Consider the following 25,852-nt stretch of genomic DNA (forward strand, 5'->3'; position numbering starts at 1 on the left):
TTGATTCCAGCGTGGATGTCTCTGACGCGTATATCTTCACCTGCAGTGCTATATCCGTATCTGTCGTGGCCTTCGACCCTGGTATATGACCTCAGGATAGATCGTGTCCTCTGAAAACCTCATTCCCCAAATGATTCAACTCTTCTTCACTCCTTTTTGTCTTCCAAATCTTTGCTGATTTTGCAAACAATTTATTGTACACAACTTATCGAAGTTATATTCATTCGATAACAATACGTAACTTCATTTAGCGTTCACTATCCTTTGATATCTTTATTACTGAACTAGTTTCTCACTATATGCTGCTCCTATAAATCACAAGAAATTTTTATGCTCGTGCACGTTTTATAATGAGTTTTTACATACGACGTTGAGGAAAATGATAATGCGCGACGCGAATCTCTATTGCTTCCTCAAGATTGATCGATCGGTCTTGCACAGGGAGCGAGTTTCGTCTGGCAGGTATTTCTGTCGCTGGTGTTAGTTTCGCTCCCGCGGCTGTCGTTTTTCTGCTACGTGTATCGTTTCTTGAATTTCGGCAGTTATGCTTGGAATATCGAACAGGTTATCAAAAGTGTTGAAGGTACATGTATGTGAGGTAACCGTATCGAATATTGTAGATTATAAAGTTTGTAGGCTTTAAATATTCTGCGCCAGATAAAATTTTTGCAACTATACGTGTGTTTTTTTATATTTTTCATTTAACCTCTTTAATATTTAAAGACTTAAGAATACTATTTACTAGTATTCTTTATTTAAGAATTTAGTATTTCAGAATTAGAGAGTACACAAATTTCGTTAATGCTGCAGCAGTTTGCTAGAAAACAGTGCTTAATAACTTTATGGAGAAGCAAATTTTTTTAGGGCTTATTGAGGATTTTGCCGTCCACCACGTGCACATTATAAATTACAGTCGAATCATGTTTATTTTATCATCCGGCACGATTAATTATTTCCCAACGATTAATTATTCTCAACATTTCTCGGCAATTAATTATCATTAGACGTTCACGTCTGGCGTTAGAATGGCTGTAATGTTATTGACCGGATCTGAATCTCGCAATTACTATCTTTACTATTTCATATATTCTGAAAAAGGAATTAACATTTCATATTAAATAAAATTATTAAATAAAGCACCATAATTTTTTAAAATAAGATTGATGTAATAAACAACTATTGCAATTTAAAACTTTTGTGCGATACGATTCCCGGAATAGTCACGACAAAATTTAATAAAAGAAGATCACTCTTATCAATTGGAACAGGAAGTATCGATTTCATTTGGTAGTTTAATTGATTAATTTTCCATGAGATTGCAATGTCCATTATTCGAATTCGCTCAACGTTGTTTCCGGTCGCTACGAAAATGAAAGTGTCATACGGAAGGTAATATCAGTACGATGGTACAACATTAATCGGTGGAATTTCTGCGAGGCTCGTGCAGCAATGTATTAACAATTTAACGAGCCGACACCTGCGATAGCTATTATAACACAATTATATACAACGCTTCGTGCGGAGGCGTGTATGCGTATTGCGAATTCGTGCAGCAGACTGCATCCGTACGCTAGAATGCAAAGTGAATTGCTTGAGCTCATAGGTCCCGACATAAATTCTCTCATTATTCCCTTTCTTGCCAAAGTTTATTGAACGTCTATTGGATAGATTTTAATGTAGCATAATCTAAAATAGTAATTCATCGGAAACAAGTACAAATTTGTCTGCTAACTATGTATTCCAGATATGAGATATAAAATTTGATATTGAATTTTGAAATTCTAAAGTGTACTCTGTTCCCTTTCTTTTATAAATTTTAATACAATTTTACGAAAAGTATCATATATAAATTACAGTTTAAATAATATGACATTTCTAGAAAAAAGAATAGGATATTCTGCTAATTGGATAATTAAATTTTTAGAAAAGCACAATATTAAAAGTACCTACGTAAGAATGATATAAAAATATGAAGAGAATGAAATTAAGTTCATTGAATATCGTAAACATCGCTTGCAAAAATGCAAAAGAACTGATAGTAATTATTATTATGATATGTATTTGATGGTTAGTTAGACATCTTATTAAAGGTAGTTTCAGATTGCATGCTCTAAGCATGTTATAATTAAACAAGAAACAATATAAGGATGATTTCCGATACTAATATAATCATTTCGTAATAGCAATCCAGCGTAAAACAATAGACTGCTACATAACTGTACGAGGAATTTCTGCAACTTTAATAACACCGAGATATAATATATGCAGTTAATTACTTCATCGTGAAAGTTTAATCGCTTGGAAACTAAAGTTCCTGTTAGTACCCTGTTAGGCATTGTTCAATTCTCTATATGCCAATAAATTATTTAAGCGTTAATATATTTTACGTTTGATGCCTTCACCGGATACTCGGAAATTCATTTGTCAATTGTAACGGAATAGTTTTTGCAGTATATTAAACGAAATAACTCGTAAATTATTAATAAATATATAAAATATTTAGTTCGTATTTCGCGGCTGCATTAGCGGACGTTAGATCGATACTACCACTATCTATCGGTGGTGCGCCGAATTAATGTCAATTGAGATTGAATTCTTCGTTTTCCACCATTACGCTTCCCGCCAATTTGAGATCCACAAACACACGTCGCGCTCTGCAGTTTTTGTACATTATTTAAGTGATTAGCGTAATTAACAGTGCCAGATATTGTTAGTACTGTTCAACTCGGCTCCCGAGATGGAAATAACTAAGGTATTTGGAGATTTTAAGTCTACATATGTCATTTGTGTCAAATTTTCGACATGTGTCTAATCATTGCAAAAGTAGAATGTTCTTGGCGTCGTTTACATGCTTCAGTTCCTATATCAAGTCACCCATGATAATACAAATACTAATAAACCGCAATTAGATTACAATTTCAAATTCATAACCTTAAATGGATAATATCACCTCGCGTCATACAAATATTAAGACTATCACACTCCATTGAAAGTCCATTCGAATATTCTCTTTCGAAACATAAATCAAAGTATGAAACATGACACGTAGCAAGCCATTGGCATCGTGTTTAATTTTTTGTACGAGTACGTGATCACGAGAAAGTGATTACGAAAGGGTGATCAATGGTAATCGTTCGAAAAATTAAATATGATGCCAATAGCTTGTTACGCATCATACTTCATACATCATGTTTCATACTTTGATTTATTGTTATTGTCTATAATTGTATTATATATATGTATTGTCTTGTTGTATATTAATTGTCTTAATATTCGCATTACATAGGATAGTATTGTTAATTTAAGATTATGGAATTGAAATTGAATAGCAGTTAATTAGGATTGCCAGGATAGCTTCACTAATCAATCGTAGACGTTGTAAATCTGAGAAAGCATACTGTGACATGATTTCACACACGTTTGTACCGAAGAAAGCCCGTTGCAAAAAGCTCGTGCAAGTTCGCCTGTCCTTGCAGCACTCGGATAGAATCGCTGGCACGCTTTAGGTGGTGGCGCGCGCGTTACGAAGGGCAGTTCGCCTCCGGCCGCCGTCGAGTACGAATGGATTGATACGACGTTTCTCGAGCAACGCGAGCTTCTGTTACAGCTGTGTGTTATATTCTCGTGACAGTTTAGTGTCCAAATGTGCTACCGGCTACCTCCACCCACTATGCAGTCACTCGCGTCATTTATGCATCGTTCAACGTGACTATTCCTGACGGATAGTGATCGAATGCTGGAACTTCTACATACACGTTGCACATCTGGATTTTGGCGACTTTACTTCAAGTACAGGTATGTTTTACACATAATTGGATATATTAGAATTAAGTGGTTTTCATGCAAGATTTTTGACGTTTTAACGCTAGACTCCGTCGATAATATAGGATTCTATGGCATTTCATGTGGGTTTATTGGTATTAAAAATTTGTATCGCTCGAATGAAAAATCGATCGTTACGATAAAACTGATGCCAGTGTTCTATAATAACTTTTGGAATTAATAGAACGTATTTGGAAACTATAACGACTACAAGAACACATGCCTAAAATTTGGAGTATATTTTTATCCATAGCTTGTAACATGCTAATGAAAGATTTGATTTCGTACTAATGAAAAACGGAGTTCATTAAATTTATTTGAAAATCAAAGTAAGCCAGAAATAATTCAATAATTTCACGAATTTAACAAGAATCAATAGTTGAATTCTTTTTTGTTTTTATTTCGGAACTTTTACAATATGCATCGAAACGTGAGAGTTGATTTGATTGAATCATTAATTTAACAACGCTGGAACGCAATATTACTCCCTTTCTACGTAGTCGAACAGAAGATACTGTGCATACGAGAAATACAGTAACGAGTGATACTTTTATCTTTGTGTGTAGCAGGGGATTATGAATATATTATTCTGATATTTTCTGTACGATTCTGTACCATGGTATTCTCTCGAAAGTCCGACTCCGGTCTACGGATTATTCTTTAGATAATGAAATGAATTATTACCATTGTAGATTTTAAATAAAAGTAACAAGCTAAAAAGAAATTAATTAATTAATGTAGACCACATCATAGGAAAGGTTTCCCCACTGTGTACAATTTTGATAACAACATGATTTAGTAGGTTGCAATGCGTATCTCGCAAACATGCGTGTTTACAATTTTTTGTAAGAAATACAAACTTGGGACTCTGTTTACATGTTGAAAAAATATTATTTCGTTCATTTCGAGGATCTCGTGATTTTATCAACCATTAAATGTAATATATATAAAGGACTAAATTTCCTTTTATTTTGAGGAATTATCTCTAACTAAATAATGTTCATATTCATATACAGATTATTCAAATTAATACTTCCGTAATTAATGAATCTTAGGACTCTTTTGTATAAGATTAATCATTCATGGAATTTGATGGATATTTAATTACCTTCTGATTAATGGAACTTAGAAAATGATCAAATTAATTAAGCTCAATTAATGTATCTTCTAACATATATTATGATGTAGTTTGTACAATTTTTACATTTAAATTTTTAATTATGCAGCAATCTAGGAACAGAAATAATGAAAGTTTTCAAACAAAGATTACCAATTGTACCAAAACTAAACTGTTTTAAATAGATTTTGCAGAAGGAAGTAAGGGAATAGAGAACTGAATAATTACGAGTTAATTAGACGTGACTTTCAATTTTGTAACCGTGAAAGAACATTTTCAGATAAATTGTAATTCGTGGTCGGCGAATTATTATCTCCGTGTAGATGATTCACAGGACAGAGAAATAAACGGCTCAATATTCCCTTGTGTATTCGCAAGCCGAAGCACACCACATTTTCCCCGCAAATTGTTTACGTCTTTTATTTCCGGAAACTGAGTTACGCTGTTACTATTTACTGTGAACCTGTCAGTATGGTGGTGAAGAGGATAAATGATAGCGTTGAAATATATGATAACACGCTAGTATAAAAATCTTATGAGAAAACGTTATCGAACGGTCATACACGTTAATTGTCACGAAATTTGAGAATTATATTTATTGGAAAATTTAAGTTAATGCAACAAACGTAAGCGAAAACAAAATTTCATGTGATTAGTATAGAAATATCTTTAGTAGATGTTAAGATTTTATTTAGACATTTTTGTTTAAGTCTTGTTTAATCGAACAATAGTGTTTTCCTTCAAACATTTTTTCAATAAAAGAGAATTCTTTTGTTGAATTTTTTTAAACCTTCTGTGAAAATAATTTTTTAATTTTTGCAACTACGTTTTTTTAGTTCGCACCCATTTCTATTCGTGTTTGAACATTTCATGTGTAATTTACAAACGTCAATACACGGTACTTTCAGCTATAATCTTTGTTTTATGGTTCTAATGAACGTTTTTGTTACCATAGGTTACAAAAAATGTTAAAAGCATTGAAATTCCGCAGTTTTTGAAAACTAGGTCGCGTTTAAATCTCTTTTCATATGTCACCGAATCGTTAGAACAAAGCTATTCGTTTTCCACTATGTTCATTTGCCTAGCTCTTTTTGCAAAATAACAAATTTCAAAGTATAAAAATTACATTTTAAATGAAAAATATACATCCTTTTTACGTAAATTTCGAAGAAATGTCCTTACGTACCTTTATTCATAAAACTTTTCCAGTCGTTTCATGCTATTAAAACGGATAAGTGCCAGGGCCCAAAAGAAATCATAACTTCATTGTATTAGAAGTTTTATTCATCTCCTTTAAGTCGACCAATTTAATGAATGCTGGAGTCGGAGATTTAAATCGGACGATCCTAAGTAAACTTAGCATGAAGATCGACGTTTTAACAGGAATAAGTACGAGTAAACGGAAAGAGAAGCGGCTCGGGTGCGCGTTAATTTATTTAAGTTGGAATCTATACGAGCGAAGGAATGTAAAAGAAACAGAGAAACGAGGAGGAGAACGCTCAACGTTATTCCGAAATTGTTCTATGGATTTCTCGTCGCGAAGCTTAACGATCAAGAGGAGTCGCGCGGACGTCTCTCTTGGGAAATTACGAATTACATGTTTTTCAATTAAATATACCGAGACTCGTCTACTGGGAAATACAGAGTCGACGCGTGGAGAGGGGTGACGAAAAATCAACCGCGAGATTCGCGTTTGCTCGTTGATCGCGAATTTTAAAGAAGCCGCGTTCGATCGTTTAAACTTGATATTATGAAATGAAAGCAATTTCCTGATCTGATTGCGTGCATTAAATTTAATTCTATTTCATTCTGTTTGATAATTTTGGAATCGGCAACGCGTTGCATTAACGACACATAATATATTTTGGGGACGGTATGGATTGGAAGCATTTGCGTCTGAAATGATTAATTTCTTTCCATAATCTCTTGTTTGTAAAGTTTAGAGATTATTTCGTAGAAATGTCAGAAATATTTATTATTGTTGCAATACTTCATTCGATATTCGTGTTTCTTTTTATGCATAATGCAAAAGGAGTATAGAAGAATAATTGCCCAGTTACGCGGTCAGCTTATTCTTGTTCACGCGGGAAGATTAATCTTGCATTGTAAAGCGGATTACATTCTTCGTAATAGATTATCTTTAATGATAAAACGATACAAATGATTTCACGATGAGCATTACTCCATGATTGATCACCGACTCTTATTGAATTTGTCCAAGAATGAATTGCCATTCCATTACTCACGAGAGTTGCGAGTTACAGTTCTAGCAAAACCAGATAAAATCTTGCATGGCGTACAAAATTGTGCAGGATATTTTGAAGAAATAACAAGAAATGCTTTCTCGCATTAATCTAACGTAGGAAGAAATCATTTTGCGATTGAAAGCAATACAGCAAGAAATATAATATCCGCAGCTGCTTGTTCGATCTTTTCAGTGAAATCAGAATTTCATGTCGACGAAATCGAGCGCATGTTATGAAATTCAACTAACGAGAAGAAAAATCATATACGACAAAGAATGAAACATTCGGAGAATATATCTTTCAATTCATCTTTCCCATCTTCGTATTGGAATTTTTCCAATAACGTGTTTGCTTTTTGCGAATCAACAGTTTTCATATTTTTTTCCCCCTCGACCGATGTAAAAAATAGTTTCCAATTACAGGATCATTTCTCATCTTGCAATTTATACGAGTCGACCGGGGCTTCTCAATACTTTTGGTTTAATTAATTGAAAAAAACTGAGCGTTGCAGCGTTCGAAGTTCAAATTGCTGCCTCGTCCGAGAAGGATACTCGAAAGATTTTCGTTCTTGTTAGGAAGCAGTTTCGCGTGGTTATTTAAGTCTGTTCCGCAAACGCAAGCCGCTCCTAGGCTTGCACGTTTCGCGGGCCATTTTATTCGCTTTTTTTTGTTCTAACTTTTCTCTTCTTTTTCGCCGCCGTTCTCTTTTTCTTCTCTCTTTTCGTAGACCGTTTCTTAAGTATCAGGTAATTAAAAGTTCGAACCCACCACGATTCACGCCTGGAAAGATCAGTGCCAAGCTTGCTCTCGCCTTCTTCTTTCACCTTTCACGAGTGACACGCGGCCCCTCGACTTCCTTTCTTTTTACATCCTTGTTTCCCTTTTTCTGATCGGTTTTTTTTTGTTGAAAAAGTTTGCGGCTGTCACGACAGGTTCGACGTTCCGATGAGAAAAGTTGAAAAATCCCACAGTGGTTTCTGAGCGAATGCCGACGGTTGTTCTAACGTTCTTTGATGTTCTCCCGCTTTCTTGGAATGCTCTTCACCGAGACCTGGAAAAACTGTCGTACGCTTTTGAACGAAAACTTCTCCCTCGCCAGTTACCAATGAATTTCGACTGAAAGAGATGAAAGCTGCATGAAATATGGTGAGGATTTAATTACGTCTTTTAACCATGATTTCTAGGTTACTTTATTTCCTTTGAGCAGGGTCAAATGTATACAGTATATTCATCACATGACCATTTTAATGAAAATACTACTTTATCTATACCTACAAATTTTTTTGTACATGTTAAATTAATTAAAGCAAATACATTATCTTTCTTTCTATTGAAAACAAGAAGAAAACAAAAATAAAACAAAGAATTTGTTTCAAAATAATATATCGTTGAAATCTTTCACTGAGCTGAGCTATCTTCTCTGACTTAAATTGCATTCAACATATAATTTTTTCATTGTAGAAGCAGGAGGTATATTGTAAATGAAAAAGTAACACGATAAAATTGAATATTTGTCGAGCTAGAATGGGAAAAGCTGCGAATTTCGATGAGAAGCAGAAATCGTTTTGAAGAGAGTTGAAAAACGCGCCATTCTTGGATGGAACAGTGCGGTCTGGGGAAAACGATAGGTGCAGACCGTTAATGGTTTTTTAGTTATGCAGAGAAACCATTAAAACGTTTGCCCGCTCTCGAAGAAATTAATTCCAATTGCCGTTATCGTGGTGGTTGAAAAAGGTGCCTACCACCCAGCTAGTGATCGCGGTATGCGGATGCTAGGAGGAGTACCATTATCGCCACCACATTTCCCACATCGTGGGTGGTTCGGTCGGGTCTCGGAGGAAACTTGAGTTCTTTTTTCGTATTACTTAACGTTCTCGTGCACGAGTATGGAATAACCGAATAATAGAGAACAGTACGAGCAATAGGATTCTTATATTCCAAAGTCTGCGATATCTGTTCGATTTAATTGGTTTCTTATTAGTACTTCCCGATATTGTCTATGAGTGAGAAAACCAGAAAAAACGAAACAATAATGGTAATATCATATTTTATATTTTCATTAGCCAGTGAAATGAATTAATTGTTCGCAAGGACAGTAAATCATCAGACTCGCGACTATCCATTTTTCTACCAAGCTTTTATTTCTCGAGTTGAAGTACCGACTTTGCGATGATGTTCCATAAACTCATTCTTATTATCGGATAATTATTTTTATAACGGACCGTAAATATTCATTTTTATATCGGGACAAAAATAATAAACGTCCGATTGGAAAATGAGTACGAGCGTGACGACACCTTTTACCGAGCCATCTCTTTGCTCCACGACTCGGTAATTTTATGTGCTTTACGTTATCCTTCGATCGATAGGATCACCACTTTCTGCTTCTAAGTCTTTAATATCTGGAATCTCTGATATTTCCCTGGCTGTTAGTGCTTCGAAGAAATAAGGAATCTCTCATTGTCATTGTCTCTTTCGTTTCGTTTCGTTCCCTTCCTGGTGACCCAGTTAGAGGAATAAAATTGCCCTTTAGAAGGAGCTCATTAAAATACTCGTCGATAAATCGACGTTGCCTCTTGCTAATGAAGCTTCCGTAATTCCTCAGACGGTTCGGCGAAATTATAAACAAAAAAGAGAAAGTGGGTTAATACGATCGAAAAGTTGAATCGACAGCGAGAATGTAGACGACGACGGTTAGAAAAGAGAGCGGGGCAATTTGCGAGGCGTAACTTCCGAAAATCCGTGGATTTCAATGAGTGCTGGTGGCACAGCTGCTTAGAACGGGCGAACGGTGTAAACTTCTCGGCGGAAATTTGCGCGACGACAGGAAGTCGCCGGGGCTATATTTACGAAGACGGAAATATTCTCGCGGAAGTAAATTCCCGTTTACGATGCCACCCGGTGCCGTTTCGAAAAAGCTTTATTCCGCTGCATGCGCGTCGCTCAAACATCAGGTCACCGGTTATAAGCTGCGGTTTCATTGTATCGTAAAATTACGCCAAGTGTGAAAAATACGAGCCGACAGGTATCAAACGCTTCTACTTAAAATCGAAACGGCATTCCTCGATGCTGTTTCAAACGTGTCAGGAACAGATGGTTTTATGGTATAATTTATGTTTGTCATCCTATGAAAGACGTGTTTGGAGAAAGTTCGGGAATATTGGCCCGTTTGGTATGTTATCTACTAAAATAACACACATAAAATAATGATTATCGGCGAAATATAAACAAAGTTGCAATACGTAATCTGCTGATACCAATTTTATTGACGTGTTCGTTAATTTCATATATTTTATCAAATAAAGGACTTGCGAAAGGAGGAGTAGTAGAAATTCTTAGAGTCTTATGATAATATCCGCGCAAAGTGGACCAAACGGTGAAAAATTGGACAAAACCGTCTAGTATTAAAATTGATTCTCTGGAATATCAGTAACGATATTAATTTATCGTACAAAACCCCAATTGTAACAAGAATTTCATTATCTTTTCTCGCTTTGAATAAGCTTCGTACCAGAGGGAATTGAACCGTGAACAGGATAAATCCAGATTTTATCCATAACGAATGGAATAAAAATTTAGATTGGATCAGGTTTCTTTGAGAATATTAAGGATCGAATGGAATCCAGGTGGGCATATGTCTATCATTCATGAAGCGGTTGGTCGCAGCAGTTAGCGTTGCTCGCCATTTAAAACAAATTCACGCGGTGGTTTTTTTTTCCATCCCCCTTTTTCATCTATCCGGACCGTTGTCAGTCTGATCTGTTTCACAGTCAACGAATTCCGTACGCGTCCGTGTCGGAACATCCGCTGTTCCGACACCAGCATCGATAAAACTAGCTCAGTGACATTTCTGATCCGGTAAACAACCGGCTGCGCTATTCTTTGTTCAACCGAATGCCAGTTTCGAAAACGATGAACGGCCGCCCCGTCAGAACTGTAGCATCGATCAGTTTTACGTTGCATTTCGTTTTCTGTAAGAGTGATTGGTCGAAACGAAACGCTATCAGATATTAGAAAATGATAACAAATATTTATTTCAGAGGTATTTCGTTTTGTCTTTCATTTTATTTCCACTATTTTTATTTAATCCAAACAGATGGGATTTGAATGAAAAAACAAAGTTAAACGAGTATCAAGTAACTCTATACCGTTGCAATAACGTCAACGCTTTTTAGTTTGTTTTGCATGAAAGAAAAAAATTATTTGATGTTGACGCGCTGACAGCGTTTGACAGGGAAAACTTTCAATTTGATTGCAAACGTTCCTCAATCAATTATTTGCTCGCGACTACAACTTTCGTTTCAACGTGGGAATCAGTGTTGAGCACCAACCGCGAGAATTCTCATTGCGAATTAAACGGCGGTGGCACGCGACGGTCACGAGAAAGATTCCCAAGAGGCGTACGATAAAGTCAAACTCGCTTATCGTGGTCGGATTATTCGCTTTCGTCGAACGAGAACGACAGTATCGTTAGCTGAGCGACAAATGGCCACTGGCTTGAAACATCCTACGTTTAAATTCGCTGTGAAAATCGAGAACCTTTATCATATTCATATTCATCTTCTTTAACAATCATGATATGTAATATGTAATATTATCTTTTTATAATATCAAAAATTTTGCAAGGAGAAATCACTGAGAAATATTTACCTATATAAATATAAATAAATATATATATAATTTATTTATTTAAATTATGTTTTCAATGAAGTACTAACTTTGTTTTTCATTTTGTCCTTTCTAGGATGCTTAACGGAAACAATAAGACGCCATTCCAGGAGCGTAGTTTTGTATTCAAGGACGCACTATGATGAATACGTGAAACTTTAAGTATAAAAGTGACTCAAGAAGAAAGACAGTGTATTGAACTTGAGAACAAATCGTATAAGAATGTGTCGAAGTTCGCGAGAAGTTTCTAGCCGAAAAGAAAGGAGAGGATGGTTGAAATCGGTGAGATGATTCCATAGATTATGTAGAATGTTTTCCTGAAGAGAGTGCGGAATCCCATAGACGAAGATGTGCTGCTCGGGTGGCCCTGGTGGCATCAGATTGACCAGATGTGGCGTGGTTTGTGGAATCGCGGCGCTCGCTGCTCTCAGCACAGCGCTCGTCGGTCCTGCTTGGCTTCACACTGAGGAAAAATTGAATAGTCCTTTTCAACCACGTAACTTTGCTAATGTCGTGAGCGTGCGATTTAACTTGGGGCTCTTCTTGGTCTGTCCGAAGATCGTGGGGCCTCCCAACGTAACATTGAGTGAGTAGCTTTTTCCTTTTGCCGATGTAATTTTTGCAGGATTAATTTGGAGCTCTGTTATGGTCTAGTTGATAAGTGATATGGCGAAATGTAATATAAAGTAGTAATTTTTGTATTAACACCGCGAGTGAAACATGAGTAGGTAGAACATCTATCAATGACTCTAATATATTTGCAACCTCTTCAGATACACATGTTTATTTTAACTATAAGAACTTGCGATTTTCTTTAAGATTTTTTTCAAAATTACCGACTACAAACGTGTTAAGTAAGCTTTGAAAATAAAACAGAGATCTTAGATTTCATAATTTTCGAATAGGCCTATTAGAGTATAGGATTTATCTATTCAGAAATATTAGAAATTATGGTTTCCAATGATATTCTATCCTATATGATAAGTTTATTGATAGATGGATCTATTTACAATGGATTAAACAGGAAACGATGGTTATTTAACGTGAACTAATTGCAGTAATGTGCAACATAATTAAGACAACTAAATGGATAATTCATAACTCACAACTAATAGTTTACAACTCATAACAACTCGGCAACTCAACTCTTCACTCCTCGCACCTCGACTCTTAGTTAACGACTCACAACAACTCGGCAACTCAACTCTTCACTCCTCACAACTCGACTATCAGTTAACGACTATTTATTAATTCGTCCTTTCCCCGTAAGCACCCCTTTGTCTCTTCTCATAGTCTCACCACATACGTGTTCTGTAACCGTCCGCGGTCATGGTCACATAGGCCTTCTTCCGCGTAACTATTCGACTGAAGGACCGACGACACTGGGCCGTCGATGGGCCGCTCGGCCCATTGAAATTTCCAGATCCTCTTGGCCTGTTCGCACTTAGGCTTTCTCTCAACATTGTTTATGGTTCACCCGATATTTCTTAGACAATCTGTCCGCGATACTACAAGAGAAACAATATTTTGGAAAGTAATATTTGACAACATGATGAAATTATTCTGTATTTAGTAAAACTTTTTTATAAAATCTGGATAGCTAAAAACTAAAAGGGGTGAGAGAAATTCGGTAGCAAGTAACAATTTTATTCTTGCTGGGAGGTTCTCACTTCGTTCCATTGTTCTTTTAACAACGAACGAAGAAGCAGATAAGGTGGGAGAGGAAAACTGTTAGGATTACAAGGCTATCTGTATTCATTAAACTCTTATCTTCCCTACTTAGGCCTTGCTAATTAAATAGTCTGACAGAATTAATACGCGATACCCTTTGTCTTCAACTTCTATCTTTCTAGCGAGTGTTCGCCAAACCTCAACCTTTTTCTCTATTTTCTCATGAAACTTCTCGCGAAGTTCAAGCAGAAAACCCCTATTCAAAAGATCTTCAAGATCTCCCATCAGCCTCATTCTTTTATAAAACCTTTCGCTCTCCGATAAAATTGTCGCCCAATTTAAAAAACTGAATTACACATCTTTTCAATGCCATGGTGGCTTTTCAACGTTCCAAAAAATTCTTTCCTCGATCGAGGAAATACTTTTTAAAATTTCCAAAAATTTTATCCTCGACCGAGGAAATCTAAAATGAAATGTCAAACTTTTTAAAGCACATTTCGAGGAAAAACATGACGATCTCAGGTAAATCATCTAGGGGAATAGTTTCTTAGAAAGTCTGAACGTTACAGATGTCTATCAGACATTTTCACAAAGTCAATATCCCAGCTGAGTTAATCCTGGCCGAGATCCTCGGTTGATCTTGCAGTTGAACAGAATTTCATCCGAAAACTTTCCTCGTAAGTTCAACACCGACAAATATAGAAAACATCGCTGAAAGTTCTCACGCGCGTTCCGCGCTTCTGAGAAAGCGTGCCCACTCATGGCAACTTCAACAGAAGGGGCGGCAGGGAAGGGTGGGACACCTTTATCTAGAGACTTCGAAATTTTCTGTCAGCTTTACGCGTTCTTCTTACTCAGTAAGAAGAAAAGAGAGGGGATCCCGGAGATTGCCACCGCGTTTGAACTTTTCTCGACGAGCGGGCCCACGTTGTCTCTCAACTCTAGGACGAAATCTCGCAGGACAAGGAGGGGTGAATAGCGTTTGCGACAGGCGAAGGATTTTCAGGAACGGCGTCGAGCGAACGTAAAAACAAATGACAGTGGCTGTAAAGCGGGGTCGAGGAAAGCTCGAGAGAAAGGGGCACGGTTACAAGGGTGGTTGCAACCACCCGGACGATGACAATTTCTTTTTATTTCCCTTGCTGTCTCGTCTCGCTCGCTCGACCAGGAGCTTTCCACTTTTATTTCTTTTCTTGTCTCTCCTACGTTCTCGGCGCCCGTGTCTTCCTCGTCTGCTTTCCTTTTTCTTACTTTCCTTGCCGTGGTCCAAGATTTTTTTTTCTGCCATCCGCTCTATGTATGTCGTACGTGTATCCTTGCATGGGTGTGCCGACGTTACACATTAGTTTATCGCTACGTTTTCTGTTCCTTTTTGTAGTTTTAGTTTTTTGTAGCCTAGCTACTATCTACTGATTAACGATGTAAGTGAGTGTGTGCGATTCTTCGATAGGACAGGCTTATTTTCTTATACCTTTAGAAGCTGAATGGACTGATCAAGACATTGCTTTTCAATTATAAAAGAACAGTACTTCGAACCACGTTTTATCTCTTTCGTCCATATGGCAACAGTCTTTCACAATGATCTCAAAACTTGGGTTAATCTTTCAACTCGGAGACCGAAGTTCTGTATTTCACTCTCTCCCGTTGTTTTCTTGGCGATGTTCAGAACTGAGATCCAGTTTCGATGAATAGAAGGAAAACACACGGAGAGGGTCAGTCCAAGTTGCAAGTGAGACATCGGATGCTCTTCCTCCTGTATTCCCCTGGGATCAGAGTCTTGTGCTGTTCGGCATTGTTGTCTTTCTCTTTTTTCTTCGTCTCCACGACCTGACATACCAGCACGGATGAGATTCTTGAAGCAACCGTAAGAGAAATCCACCTACCGGGAAATCAAACTCGTGTGCAAAGTTTCCAGGAATGTTTAAGAAACCATATAGCGATTTAGTTGTTTTCAAATGACAATCTCTAGAGAATTACGAAAATTGTTCTCTATTTAGAGGAAAAGAAAAGAATTCTCCTAAACTAAATCTCTAACTAAAGACAAATTCTTTTTAATACGATATAACATAATATTATATAATGATTCTGGTCATCGTTATTTCTCAAATTATCGTCTCGTCATTTCTAAAAGAAACGTTAAAGTAACATATCGTAACTTACAAGAGGCTTCTCGAGTTTATCTTCGTGGTCGATGATACGTCGTTTTCTTCACTTGCCAACAAAAGTCCATTTCCTTTTCTTTCTTTAGAAAAGCCCAGCGGAGGTTTTCCCTGCAGTTTCACACGATTAATTTCCCTTATGCGATCAGACCCGTTAGAGCGGGGAAGATAAATCTGACGTAACGCCTGGGGATTCCATCCTGGCTCGTTAAAAATGGAAATTACCGGCATTTTAAAAAGCTGATCTCGCGGAGCGTGCGGAAGCGGGCGCAATCGGGCCGGAAAAAGTTGGTAGAATTTGGCCTGGGAAGCGAGCTCGGTCTTCCGCAAAATCTACCAGGGTTGCTAACGAGTCCTTATTATCTTCGTCATCGGTCGGTTTTCGTTCCGCTGCCGACGAATCCTCGTAAGAATCGCGACGAGCACGCTGATTTCCAATGGATCGTTGACTAATGATAGACATTAAATAAAATGCTCGGCATCGTTCCGAAATAGCGACGAGCCGGTGCTACGTTGCGAGACATTACCACTTTTCCGTCTGACTATGCTCGTATTGTTACTACTGATCTCCTACTCGTGGAAACTAGGACAACGTGATTGCGAACACGATAGGGGAAAATACAGGTTAACGTGATTTAATGGTCGGGAGACCGGTAATTATGTAATTTAATATTGCTAGTGGGTAATATTGATAGATATTCGTATGTTATTTGGAAAATTAATATTGTATTTTCGTTCCTTTTTAAATTAGAGATTCGTGTTTCGCGAATTTTCAACGTATCGATGGGAAGGTATAATGTCTTGTTAAAATTGAACGGTACAGAGTGCTTTGACAGGATTATATAGTGCTATTCGTATTAATGATCAGCATTATATGTTGACTGTAACGTTAAGCCCAATTCTATGTCGCGTATTGATCTCAATCGAATACAAGGGTGTACTGATTGGCAGATCTGCAAATGATTAAACCATGCTAATTGACCGATTACCGCAATTTCGTGCTAACTAACATGATGGTAGTCTTTAAAGTAATCAAATTACGTCACGAACAAGTAACTAAACCGTATATCAATGCGCGAATCATACGGTGACCACATTCCGGTTATATCCCGGGGAATTTGGAGTTTCGCTATTCGTTTTATTGCTTAACACGAGGTGTTAAACGCTACTTAAAATATATCATTTTCGGCAGATCTCATTTTTTAAGCTTGCACACGTATTTTTTCCCTTCGTACAATTTTCTGCTTTCTCTACTGGTTACAGTCATCCTTGAAAGGCATTCAGACACGCCCGTCCAATTTTATTCATACGATTTCAAGCAAATGGTTCAGACACTCTAAACCAGATACGTATTCGTAAGTCGAATTTTTATCAGTTCCCAAACACTCTTCATATACTCGACGAAATCCTATTACTCCCGCAATAAAGAAACAGGAGAAATTTCCTTCAATTTGCCACCGAAGCACGATCGCACGTAGAGCTTAGAATCTCGGTCGAAAAAGGAATCCAGCCATTTTCCATGTGGACGGTTAACGATTAGTTGCGAAAAGACCCGTGGTTTCCTCGGCAGCTGTTTCCAGAGTCGAACCGTAAACGGCTTCCGAATTCATTTTTCAAGGAGCAGAAGCAAAAACATTGACAAACGACGTAACGATATTATAAAACAATTGATGAATGGCTCGATAGCCAAAGGATGACGACAAAGTGGTGTGTGTATTTCTTTTAGCCCGTCGTCGCAATTCACCCTTTTGTCTTTTATTTTCATTTTCGCCCGCCGCTTCTTCTTCCATCGGCTGACTATTCTTCTTGGCGCGTATCGTAAGCCGTACAACCTGATAAGTCGCCTTCTCAATGGAGACAAATCGTTGATGTTCCACAGTTTTATCAAAGGTAATTAATTATCGGGAACGTAACGAGCTCTACTTTTCTCCAACATCGAAATACACATTTGATGAATCATAAATATAAATATAAATAACTAAACAGTGGCGGTACGTTCACTGTGAATTTCTGATTTGAAGCTGATGGTTTCATCGACTCGTTGCTAGATTTGAGAAATTATAAATAAGAGTTGAAATGAGAAATTTCAATGAAACGGTGACTACCTACTTCGAGTCTAAAGTTTCAAACAAATATTAACGAAGTTGTTAATTATTTAGATACGATAGTAGAGATGGGAATTTAACAACAATTCCCTTTAAGTTTAAGCTGCTTCGATCGTGCCTTCGCAGAATAACAAATGGATCTTTGATACTTTCTTAAATTATGAAATTTTACCTAAAACTAAAAGCCGTTTTGCGATTCATTCACGAACAATTTTAAATCCACGTCGGAGAAAGTTTGCGATGTAGGGTATCCAAGTAACCAAGGAGGTTACCTTAATTTATTTAGTAGATCCATTCAGAGTGGTGTATGGGCAAAGAGCGTGCAATGCCGTTCCCTAAAGACCGCCGTGTTTCATTCAGTATATTAACGTTTGCATACAAGTACAATTACTCCATTTACACCTAATCAAAAATTAACGCTATTGATACAAAAATGTAACCAACAATTTTTCTCAAGAGAAAATCACGTAGAATTTTTGCAGAATTTTGCTACAGAAACCTTAATTTCTTCCAGTAGATATATATCATTTTATTAGTACATACTCCTAAGAGATTGCTCTATATCTCAACGTACAAAACCATTTTTCACAATTATCAAACTTACGTGATTCTTCCCGCTTATTCCATAAAAAATGTTTGCTCCAATGTTAGTTTCCCTTTGCTACTAAATCTTTCTCTTAATTAAGAAAAAGAAAACTTCTTGAAAGGATTGCTCGAGAATCGTCGATCGCCAATTTATATCGTCTAATGACTTCTTTCTCCTCAGTTTACTGGCCACGTGTACGCGTTTTTAGCGATGGATAAGAAAGAGGAAATTCGACAATATAAATCGCAACTGTCTCGACGTGGAGTGCACCCTCGCCACAATAATGAGATTATTTGTAATTCCAGCACCGACTGATCAAATCTTCCTAATTTCCTGGATCCACTCGTTTAAAATTCCGCTCGCGGAGTGCTGTCCGCTTTCTCTGGGGGGAGGGGAGGAGAGAAAACGCGCCCATCCGAGACGACTCTTTCTGGACGAGGTAGAACTGTTGCGGAAGAAAGCTTTCGTTGCCAACTGGAGAAAGAAGCCAAGAGACAGAGAGAGAAAGAGAGAGAGAGAGAAATAGAGGAGAGAGCTTAAGGGAGGAAAATTGAAAATAAACGGGCAAAACGCGACTAACGGAGTCGTATTAACTTCTAACGAGTGCTCTGAATACTCTAAATTAAATCGCCGAGCAGTTGGAAATTCGCAGATTCGGATAAAATTTTACCTTAATCCGAGATTCCTTTCTTTGTTGGTAGATATCTGACCGCGAAGATAATTCTTCGCAGATGTTCATTCTCTAAGTTGTCAAATTTTTGTTTGTTATGTTGGATGAAAATTCGTGGGGTAATATAACATGATGATAATTATTGATTTCTGCTCTTTGATAAATCAAATTTATTATTCTCTTTGATGTGGAAACTTCGCATTCATTAATGAAATAATATGCATTTATTAATTTTTGCATTAACGAATGCAAATTTATTTGAATTAGTTGCTGTAGTAATGTAAGGTTATGATGATAATAATGTTTGTGAATATGAGATATTTAATTGGCATTAATTGCTGTAAAATTGTAATATTATGTAACGTATTTAGTTGACATGTGACCCATATTATGTTTGTTAAATTAGTTTGTAGCTTGTTTTGAGTAATCTGATACTCACTAGGACTTAATTAAAATAATTACTGGCAAACAATTAGCCAATGTCTGATTAAAGATTAGGTATCCTCATTTTCATAGCAGATTACTCTGTGGATCCACTAGGTTAATTTACTAGTTTATCGTTAATAATTAAGCAAAGAAATGACATTAATCTGCTTTACACTCATTGATTTTTATTCTGTTGTTACAATTTAACGTAATTAACACTTGATTGAAACAAAACCCATTGATCGATTAAGCTTCTCGCTGTGAGAAACTTGTCAAGCCGGATAATAGTTTAGCAATTTGTTTGTGCATCACCGGTTCGTCGCAAAAGACGATTACGTTGAAGTATAATATATTTGATCATAAATTTTGGTGAAAATTTTCAACATCATAAAATTGAGAGAGTATTTAGAAAAATGACAATTACGTTAAAATTATTCATTCAGATGAAAATTCAACTGAAAATTCTAATAAAAAAGCAATTCATCAACTACCTCCTCTGAAATGCGAAATATGATCGAAATACATTTACTAAAATGTAAACTTAGTCGTTGTTCTCTTAGAATGCAAAAGATGCCCGTCCTTCGTATAATAAGTACTGCAGATGGTAAATTATGACCGAAATAATCTGGAAATTTTACAGTGTGTGAGAGCTCACCATGTTTTGTACCTCGTCGCGACGATAATTCGATATAAAAATTATTTTAACGAATCGCATCATTTTACGAAAGCTTAAAGTAAAACGTACAATGTTGGAGGAAACGAGCAGTGAAGTTTCGCCGAGTTTCTTCCTTTGTAATCTAGCAAAGGAACGATGGTAACTTAAACAAAGTTTTCTTGTTGCACGCAAAATTAAACTGGTCTACAGATGCTAAACTTCCTGAAAAGTCCTCAGCTTTGCTAGCTTACAATTTTGTTTCTCCATTCACCAAGCTTTCCCCCAAAGAAACGATTCCCTCTTGAACTTTTCCTTAAATCGAGAAAATAGTCTTCCCTCCGCCCTTGTTTCCCATCTCCACTGTTCCTCTTTTTCTTTTCCCGGTTTTTATTTTATTTTGCTTTTCCCTTTCGTTGTTTCTCGTTATTTCGATCTCTCGTTTCGTCTACCGGTTTCTCTATCGCGAAATCCTCTTTCTCGCCCTCGGCCTTGCACCAAAGCAATTTAATCAGAGTCCGTTCCCTCTTGTTTCGTCCTATCGGTCTCACCAGCCACGGCTTTTCTTTTATTTGTACTTGAGCTTGCGGCGAAGCTTCCCAGTAGTTACTCCTCTGGACAAACGGAAATTTGAATAATCTTGCCGGTAAGCCTCGTTAAATGCCACCCAATGAAATTTGATGTTGATCGTGGCTGGTGCGAGTGCAAGCTGCCGTCGCTGTTAGTCACGCAATTACGTGATTGCAGTTGTCGGGATTATTCAATTATCGGCAACGTACGACCGGTAAAGCTACGGGGTGTCAATCAAAGAATTCTCGAGAGCGTCGAGATATAACAGAATTAGATTCATCCACCGGAACTTTTTTTTATGCTCGTCACTATCAAAATTAACGACGACGTGGAAATATATGTCATCATGAATTTTAGTTCAAATCTGCAGCAACGTTATTATAAACTTCGAAAACGTTTGGCAAAGAAGCTTTACGAAAATTATGAGAACATTGAAATATTTTAAAGGGAGATATATGGAAATTTTTTAGTTTTTGGTATCATGTCGACTTGCAAAATATTCTGCCTTCTGTAAAGTTACGAGCTTTCGTATTTTGTTGAAAACTGTGTGGTAATATCGAGAGAAAGGTAAAAGAAATGAGATGGCGGCAAACATAGCTTTAGTGTAAAAAATGTGACTTTTTTCCTATTTCATATAAAATGTTGAATAAAAGTATGCATGCACAATTTTATCGCGGCTTTAGGTTTACATGTGTGCGTTTACGCCCTGCTGCGTTGCAGATACACGTGGACGTCAAAAATTTGACCGTCTGATCTTCGTTGCTTTCCAATTTTTTAGTTGTTGCTTTGAATTCTTTATCGCGACGTGTAAAACAAAACATACCATTTTTATGCCAATGAATTTTATGCATGAAACAAAATACGTTAAATTGTTTTACCTTTTTTCGTGAATGTATGGAGAATATTTGGGCAGACTAATTTAATTCAACATTTTGTTTTTTTTATTTCTGTTCCTCGAGAATTCGAATATAAATTTAGGAAACGATGTACGATAGCTTCAGAATTGTCAGATGATCGATTGAAACGTCATTAATTAAAATGAAAAGGGAAACTACAATTTAGGAAATTGCGTTGCGAGCATTGATTGTGTTTTTCATTTATAGGATTACGTGCTACTGGGATAGATTAAAGCAATTTTCTGGTCGTAATACAACTAAAAGCTTTCCGGTACCTCCATCTTAAAAGCTTTCTTCGGTTTCATTAAATATTGTTTCTGAAGGTGCGTCTGCGCGTCCCCTTTTCCACGGTTAACGTCGAAACACTTTACTATTGACACATTCACGGGGACAAACACCGTTATTTGACCGCTCCGGCGAAGAACTTTATTTCATTTCCAACATGTTTACGTTTGCCACTGACAGGTAATCTCCACTAGAAACCAAAGCGTTTAAAACAATTAAATCAATAAAGTTACTCTAATTACAATTACTAATTTTTACACAATAAAAGATCCAATTCAAGCCCGTTTGGCCATTTGCTTCGGCTCTATAATCGAGTAATTTCGTAGAAAATCGGTGAAATTTAAATAAACGGCACGATATGTTGGAATGGAAGAGCGAAATTAGGGAAATTGGATCGAACGATAGTCAATGGGGGTAATTCCTAATTGTGCTTACACACTTGACATTTGACGATCGACGTGGTTGTAATTCCAGTCCTTTCAGTTCGTGGTTTCGAGAAATCTAAGAAAATCTGCTGGATTTTCTTGCGGCATTGTCACAGACAGCGGGATAAAAAGGGAAAGAATGTCGTGCGCATAAGGGTAGCAAAAGGGCGGCGAGAGGGTGTGGTAAGCAGCAAGAAACTTGGATCGACTACCTGATGGGACGGTGCCATGTACCAGATGTTCGGTGTGGTTCTCAGTGCCGTAGATTGTGGAATCGACAAGCACTCGACACGGGAAAACTTTTTTCGACTTACCACCTGATCCCATCTATTTTTACTTGATTTGCAATTTCGGGGAGCTTTTAGTCTAATGACGTCATTGGGATAGGTTTCAAATAGCTTCTACTCCTCTGTTAAAATTTTACTACGTTGGTCCGGTTACTTTATTTCAAAAATACGTTCGTTAATCATTAGAAAATACTTTATATCATAATTATAAATACTAAATATCATTAGAAAATTATTACATCGTTTTCTGAATCACGATTTTAATTGATAATTAAAACGAGAGTATTATTATAAGAGTTGAATGAAAGCCGCCTGTATTATTGTTAGCGTATACGATGCTTCTTATTACAATATATGAATGTCGTATTCATTTCATTGAAGTTCCAATATTGATTTTCAAATTTCATTAGTCGGGAACGAAAGACTTTCTGGTGATTTTCTCACGGAACGGTGAAACTTGAAGCTCGAAGTGGATGTAAAATGTTGGGGCCAAGTGCGAACCGTTGTAAAGCATTATGTGAGAATCGCGCAAGTTTTGGTTAAAAGATACAATCGACATAAATCACCTTACTCATTCATTGTTAACACGATTATCGCGGATTAGAAGTTTTCTCATTAATTCGCTGTTTGGAAAGTACTGTTCTTTCATATCGTTCGTCGATATGATATTGCAAGAAATATCTGTAATTCACGGTATAGAATTGGCGTTTAAAAAAAAAAAAATTCGTATTTTGTCGGTCTCAAATCCTTTACACAATGCGCGATATGTAAAAATCGATAGCTACGCTAGATTCAAAAACACACGTTCGTGAAATGGCAGTGAGCTTTTGCAAAAAATTTTTCCTCATATCTTTCGTTTGCGAAACCTTTTTATAATCGGCCATGAACAAATTTTGTAAACATTTTATTCGCTTGTCGTGTACCTTAGAACTGGGTTATATTATACAGGTTTATTGAAAAAGATGGAGGATTAGACGTGCTATAGATTTCCCGTAAGCGCTTTCTGATTACTGTTTGAAAAGCGAATGCAGTTCGTACGTCCGGATATTCGCGATATGACTATCTATGAAGTTGAAATAGTCGGCACAAAGTTTCGATGGAACTATACGTTTTTCATTCAAATATTGACACGTCGAATCAGTGTCCGCGTAGAGACTGCACACGAGAATCATAAGCTTTCATTCATTCATAAATAGGATTGTCTAGTTGCGAGCTAATTTTGCTAGATTTATTGAAGTGGAAGTTACGACTGCGAGATTACGCGATGATACAGATAAATGAAAATTATATGAACGTGTAGTTAACAGTCCCGAAAGTGCCTCGTTAAAATTGTCTAGAAATATCTCTTCATTAGTCGAATATTTTATTAAAAGAATACGATAATTCTTCTTGTACAATGTAGAATATTTTCGGTTATTCGATCGTTTACACTTGTGAAAGATCGAACAAAGAAAATTTGTCGTCGTGCCATCAAGATACGTACGTTAGATTCATCAGAATAGACACGAAACGTGTGCTTCAGTCGTAGTACAGACCGTTGGTAAACATTCATTTGCAGCGTGTACTTTGCTGGCTGTGTTCGGTTTATTTTAATGTATCCCTGAACGAGGATAACCCTGCACTTGGTAGTCTTGAAACGAGATTAAATTTATAGGATGACTGTTTAACTTATGAGCTAGGACCATCTGTAAATGTCGTGCTTTAATCCTTATTTACGGTTCAGTTCCACTAAACTCTAGTTATTCGTTTTTATGCCAAACATTATTAAAATGCTCCTAAATTACAGTTATACTTCAGTTGTGCATGAATTTTGTAATTCCTTTAGAAGATTTTAATTAAAAATTAAATTAAATTACAGATGTTTACAAAGAAAAGCGTGTTAATTGGGGGAGGGGGTAAGACGGGAATTTCATTAAAGCGAATCTTTAGTTGGATCCGTCAATATTTCGGTTGCCAATCAAGCAACTCGGATATCGGAATTCAATCTTTATCGCTCGATTTTCCGACCCACCCTCGTTATACGCAGAAATATGTGGGGGCCTGTGCGCATACGTGTACGCGAACGATCACAAACACAGCCATGTTTCTTGTCGAAACGACTCGCATCGTTTCGCGGGTACGAACCTATCGAATGCCAAAGTTTCGAGCGTTTATTGCACTTTGACCGTTCGACAGTCGCCCATCGGCACTCTCGACAGTTATTTGTTTTGAGAGGGTTGCGGAAAAAGGACCGTTTTCCTTTTATAGTCCTGGCCGAATCGTTTCAGAAATCTCGATACTCAGTTACGAAGATTATGGACTTTTATTTCACGGAGATACGATGTTTATTTCGTTGGCGATAAAAAGAGGAAACGCTTGTTGGAAAAATTACTCTAACTCTGTATCGTGTATCGTAAACACGATCTGGCTTGTTTTTTCAAAACCTTCTCTATCGACCCCTGCTATTTTTTAAATTGGTGTACAAAAATCGATGTTTTGAAAATTAAGTTTTGCGAACAGCAGTTTTCGAGATAGTCGAGTTAACTCTGTTGCGAACTTCTGTATTTATCCATCGTTAAACAATATTTTACGATACATAAAATATGCTAGGTTATCAAGAAATTTCTTTTTACCAATCATTGTGTTAGAAAATGATTCGCTTGGGAAAATAACGAAATACAATTCATCGCTTTGAATTAATAGATTCATTAGTCATTCTACCAATTTTCGGATTTTGTTTTAGTACCATTCCTTCAATTTAAAAATTCGTGAACGAATCATAAAGTGGGAAAGAATTTTGTTTTGAAGTTAGAAATCGATGTCTATTTTGACTGAAATTATGTTGTTTCGAGAACTTTAAGCTCGAGGATTGAACGCTGCTCGAGTTTGTCGCGTGCTAAACATATTTAAATCCTAGTCAAAATGATACATCAATAAAGAACTGTATCCTCTTTCAAACCCAAGAAGTATTCTGAAAGTCGGAAAGAAAGGAACAGCGAACAGAGGAAACTACCGGCTTCTGCAAGATTTATAGGATATTGTTTTATATTCGTGCATAGTTATTGTGATGTTGTTTTATGATCGTGCATGGGTATTGTAATAGATATTATCTGGTATCTTTTGCATACCGAAACGCAGCGTTTGTGTGGATCAGTTATCAGATTTGCGCGTCACGTCAAGTGGAACGAGATAAAGTAAATTTAACGACAGAAGAAATCTCATTTTGTAATTTTTCATGGAAATCTCTTATCTCTAAATAGAATAACGAATATTTGATTTTTTCTAAAG

At 36.7% G+C, this 25,852-nt stretch overlaps 1 protein-coding gene across 1 annotated transcript in view; it reads left to right on the plus strand.

The window, feature by feature from the left end:
- Positions 1-3,521: 3,521 nt before the first annotated feature.
- LOC100644907 overlaps positions 3,522-25,852 on the plus strand; it is a 162,645-nt gene continuing 140,314 nt past the window's right edge. The window contains exons 1-2 of the mRNA XM_003400796.4: positions 3,522-3,795; positions 11,930-12,439. Of these exons, the coding sequence (XP_003400844.1) occupies positions 12,202-12,439 (238 nt within the window). The 5' untranslated portion in view covers positions 3,522-3,795; positions 11,930-12,201. The remainder of the gene's footprint in view (positions 3,796-11,929; positions 12,440-25,852) is intronic.

This window comes from Bombus terrestris, chromosome 14, assembly GCF_910591885.1.
Source record: "Bombus terrestris chromosome 14, iyBomTerr1.2, whole genome shotgun sequence".
NCBI lineage: Eukaryota > Metazoa > Arthropoda > Insecta > Hymenoptera > Apidae > Bombus > Bombus terrestris.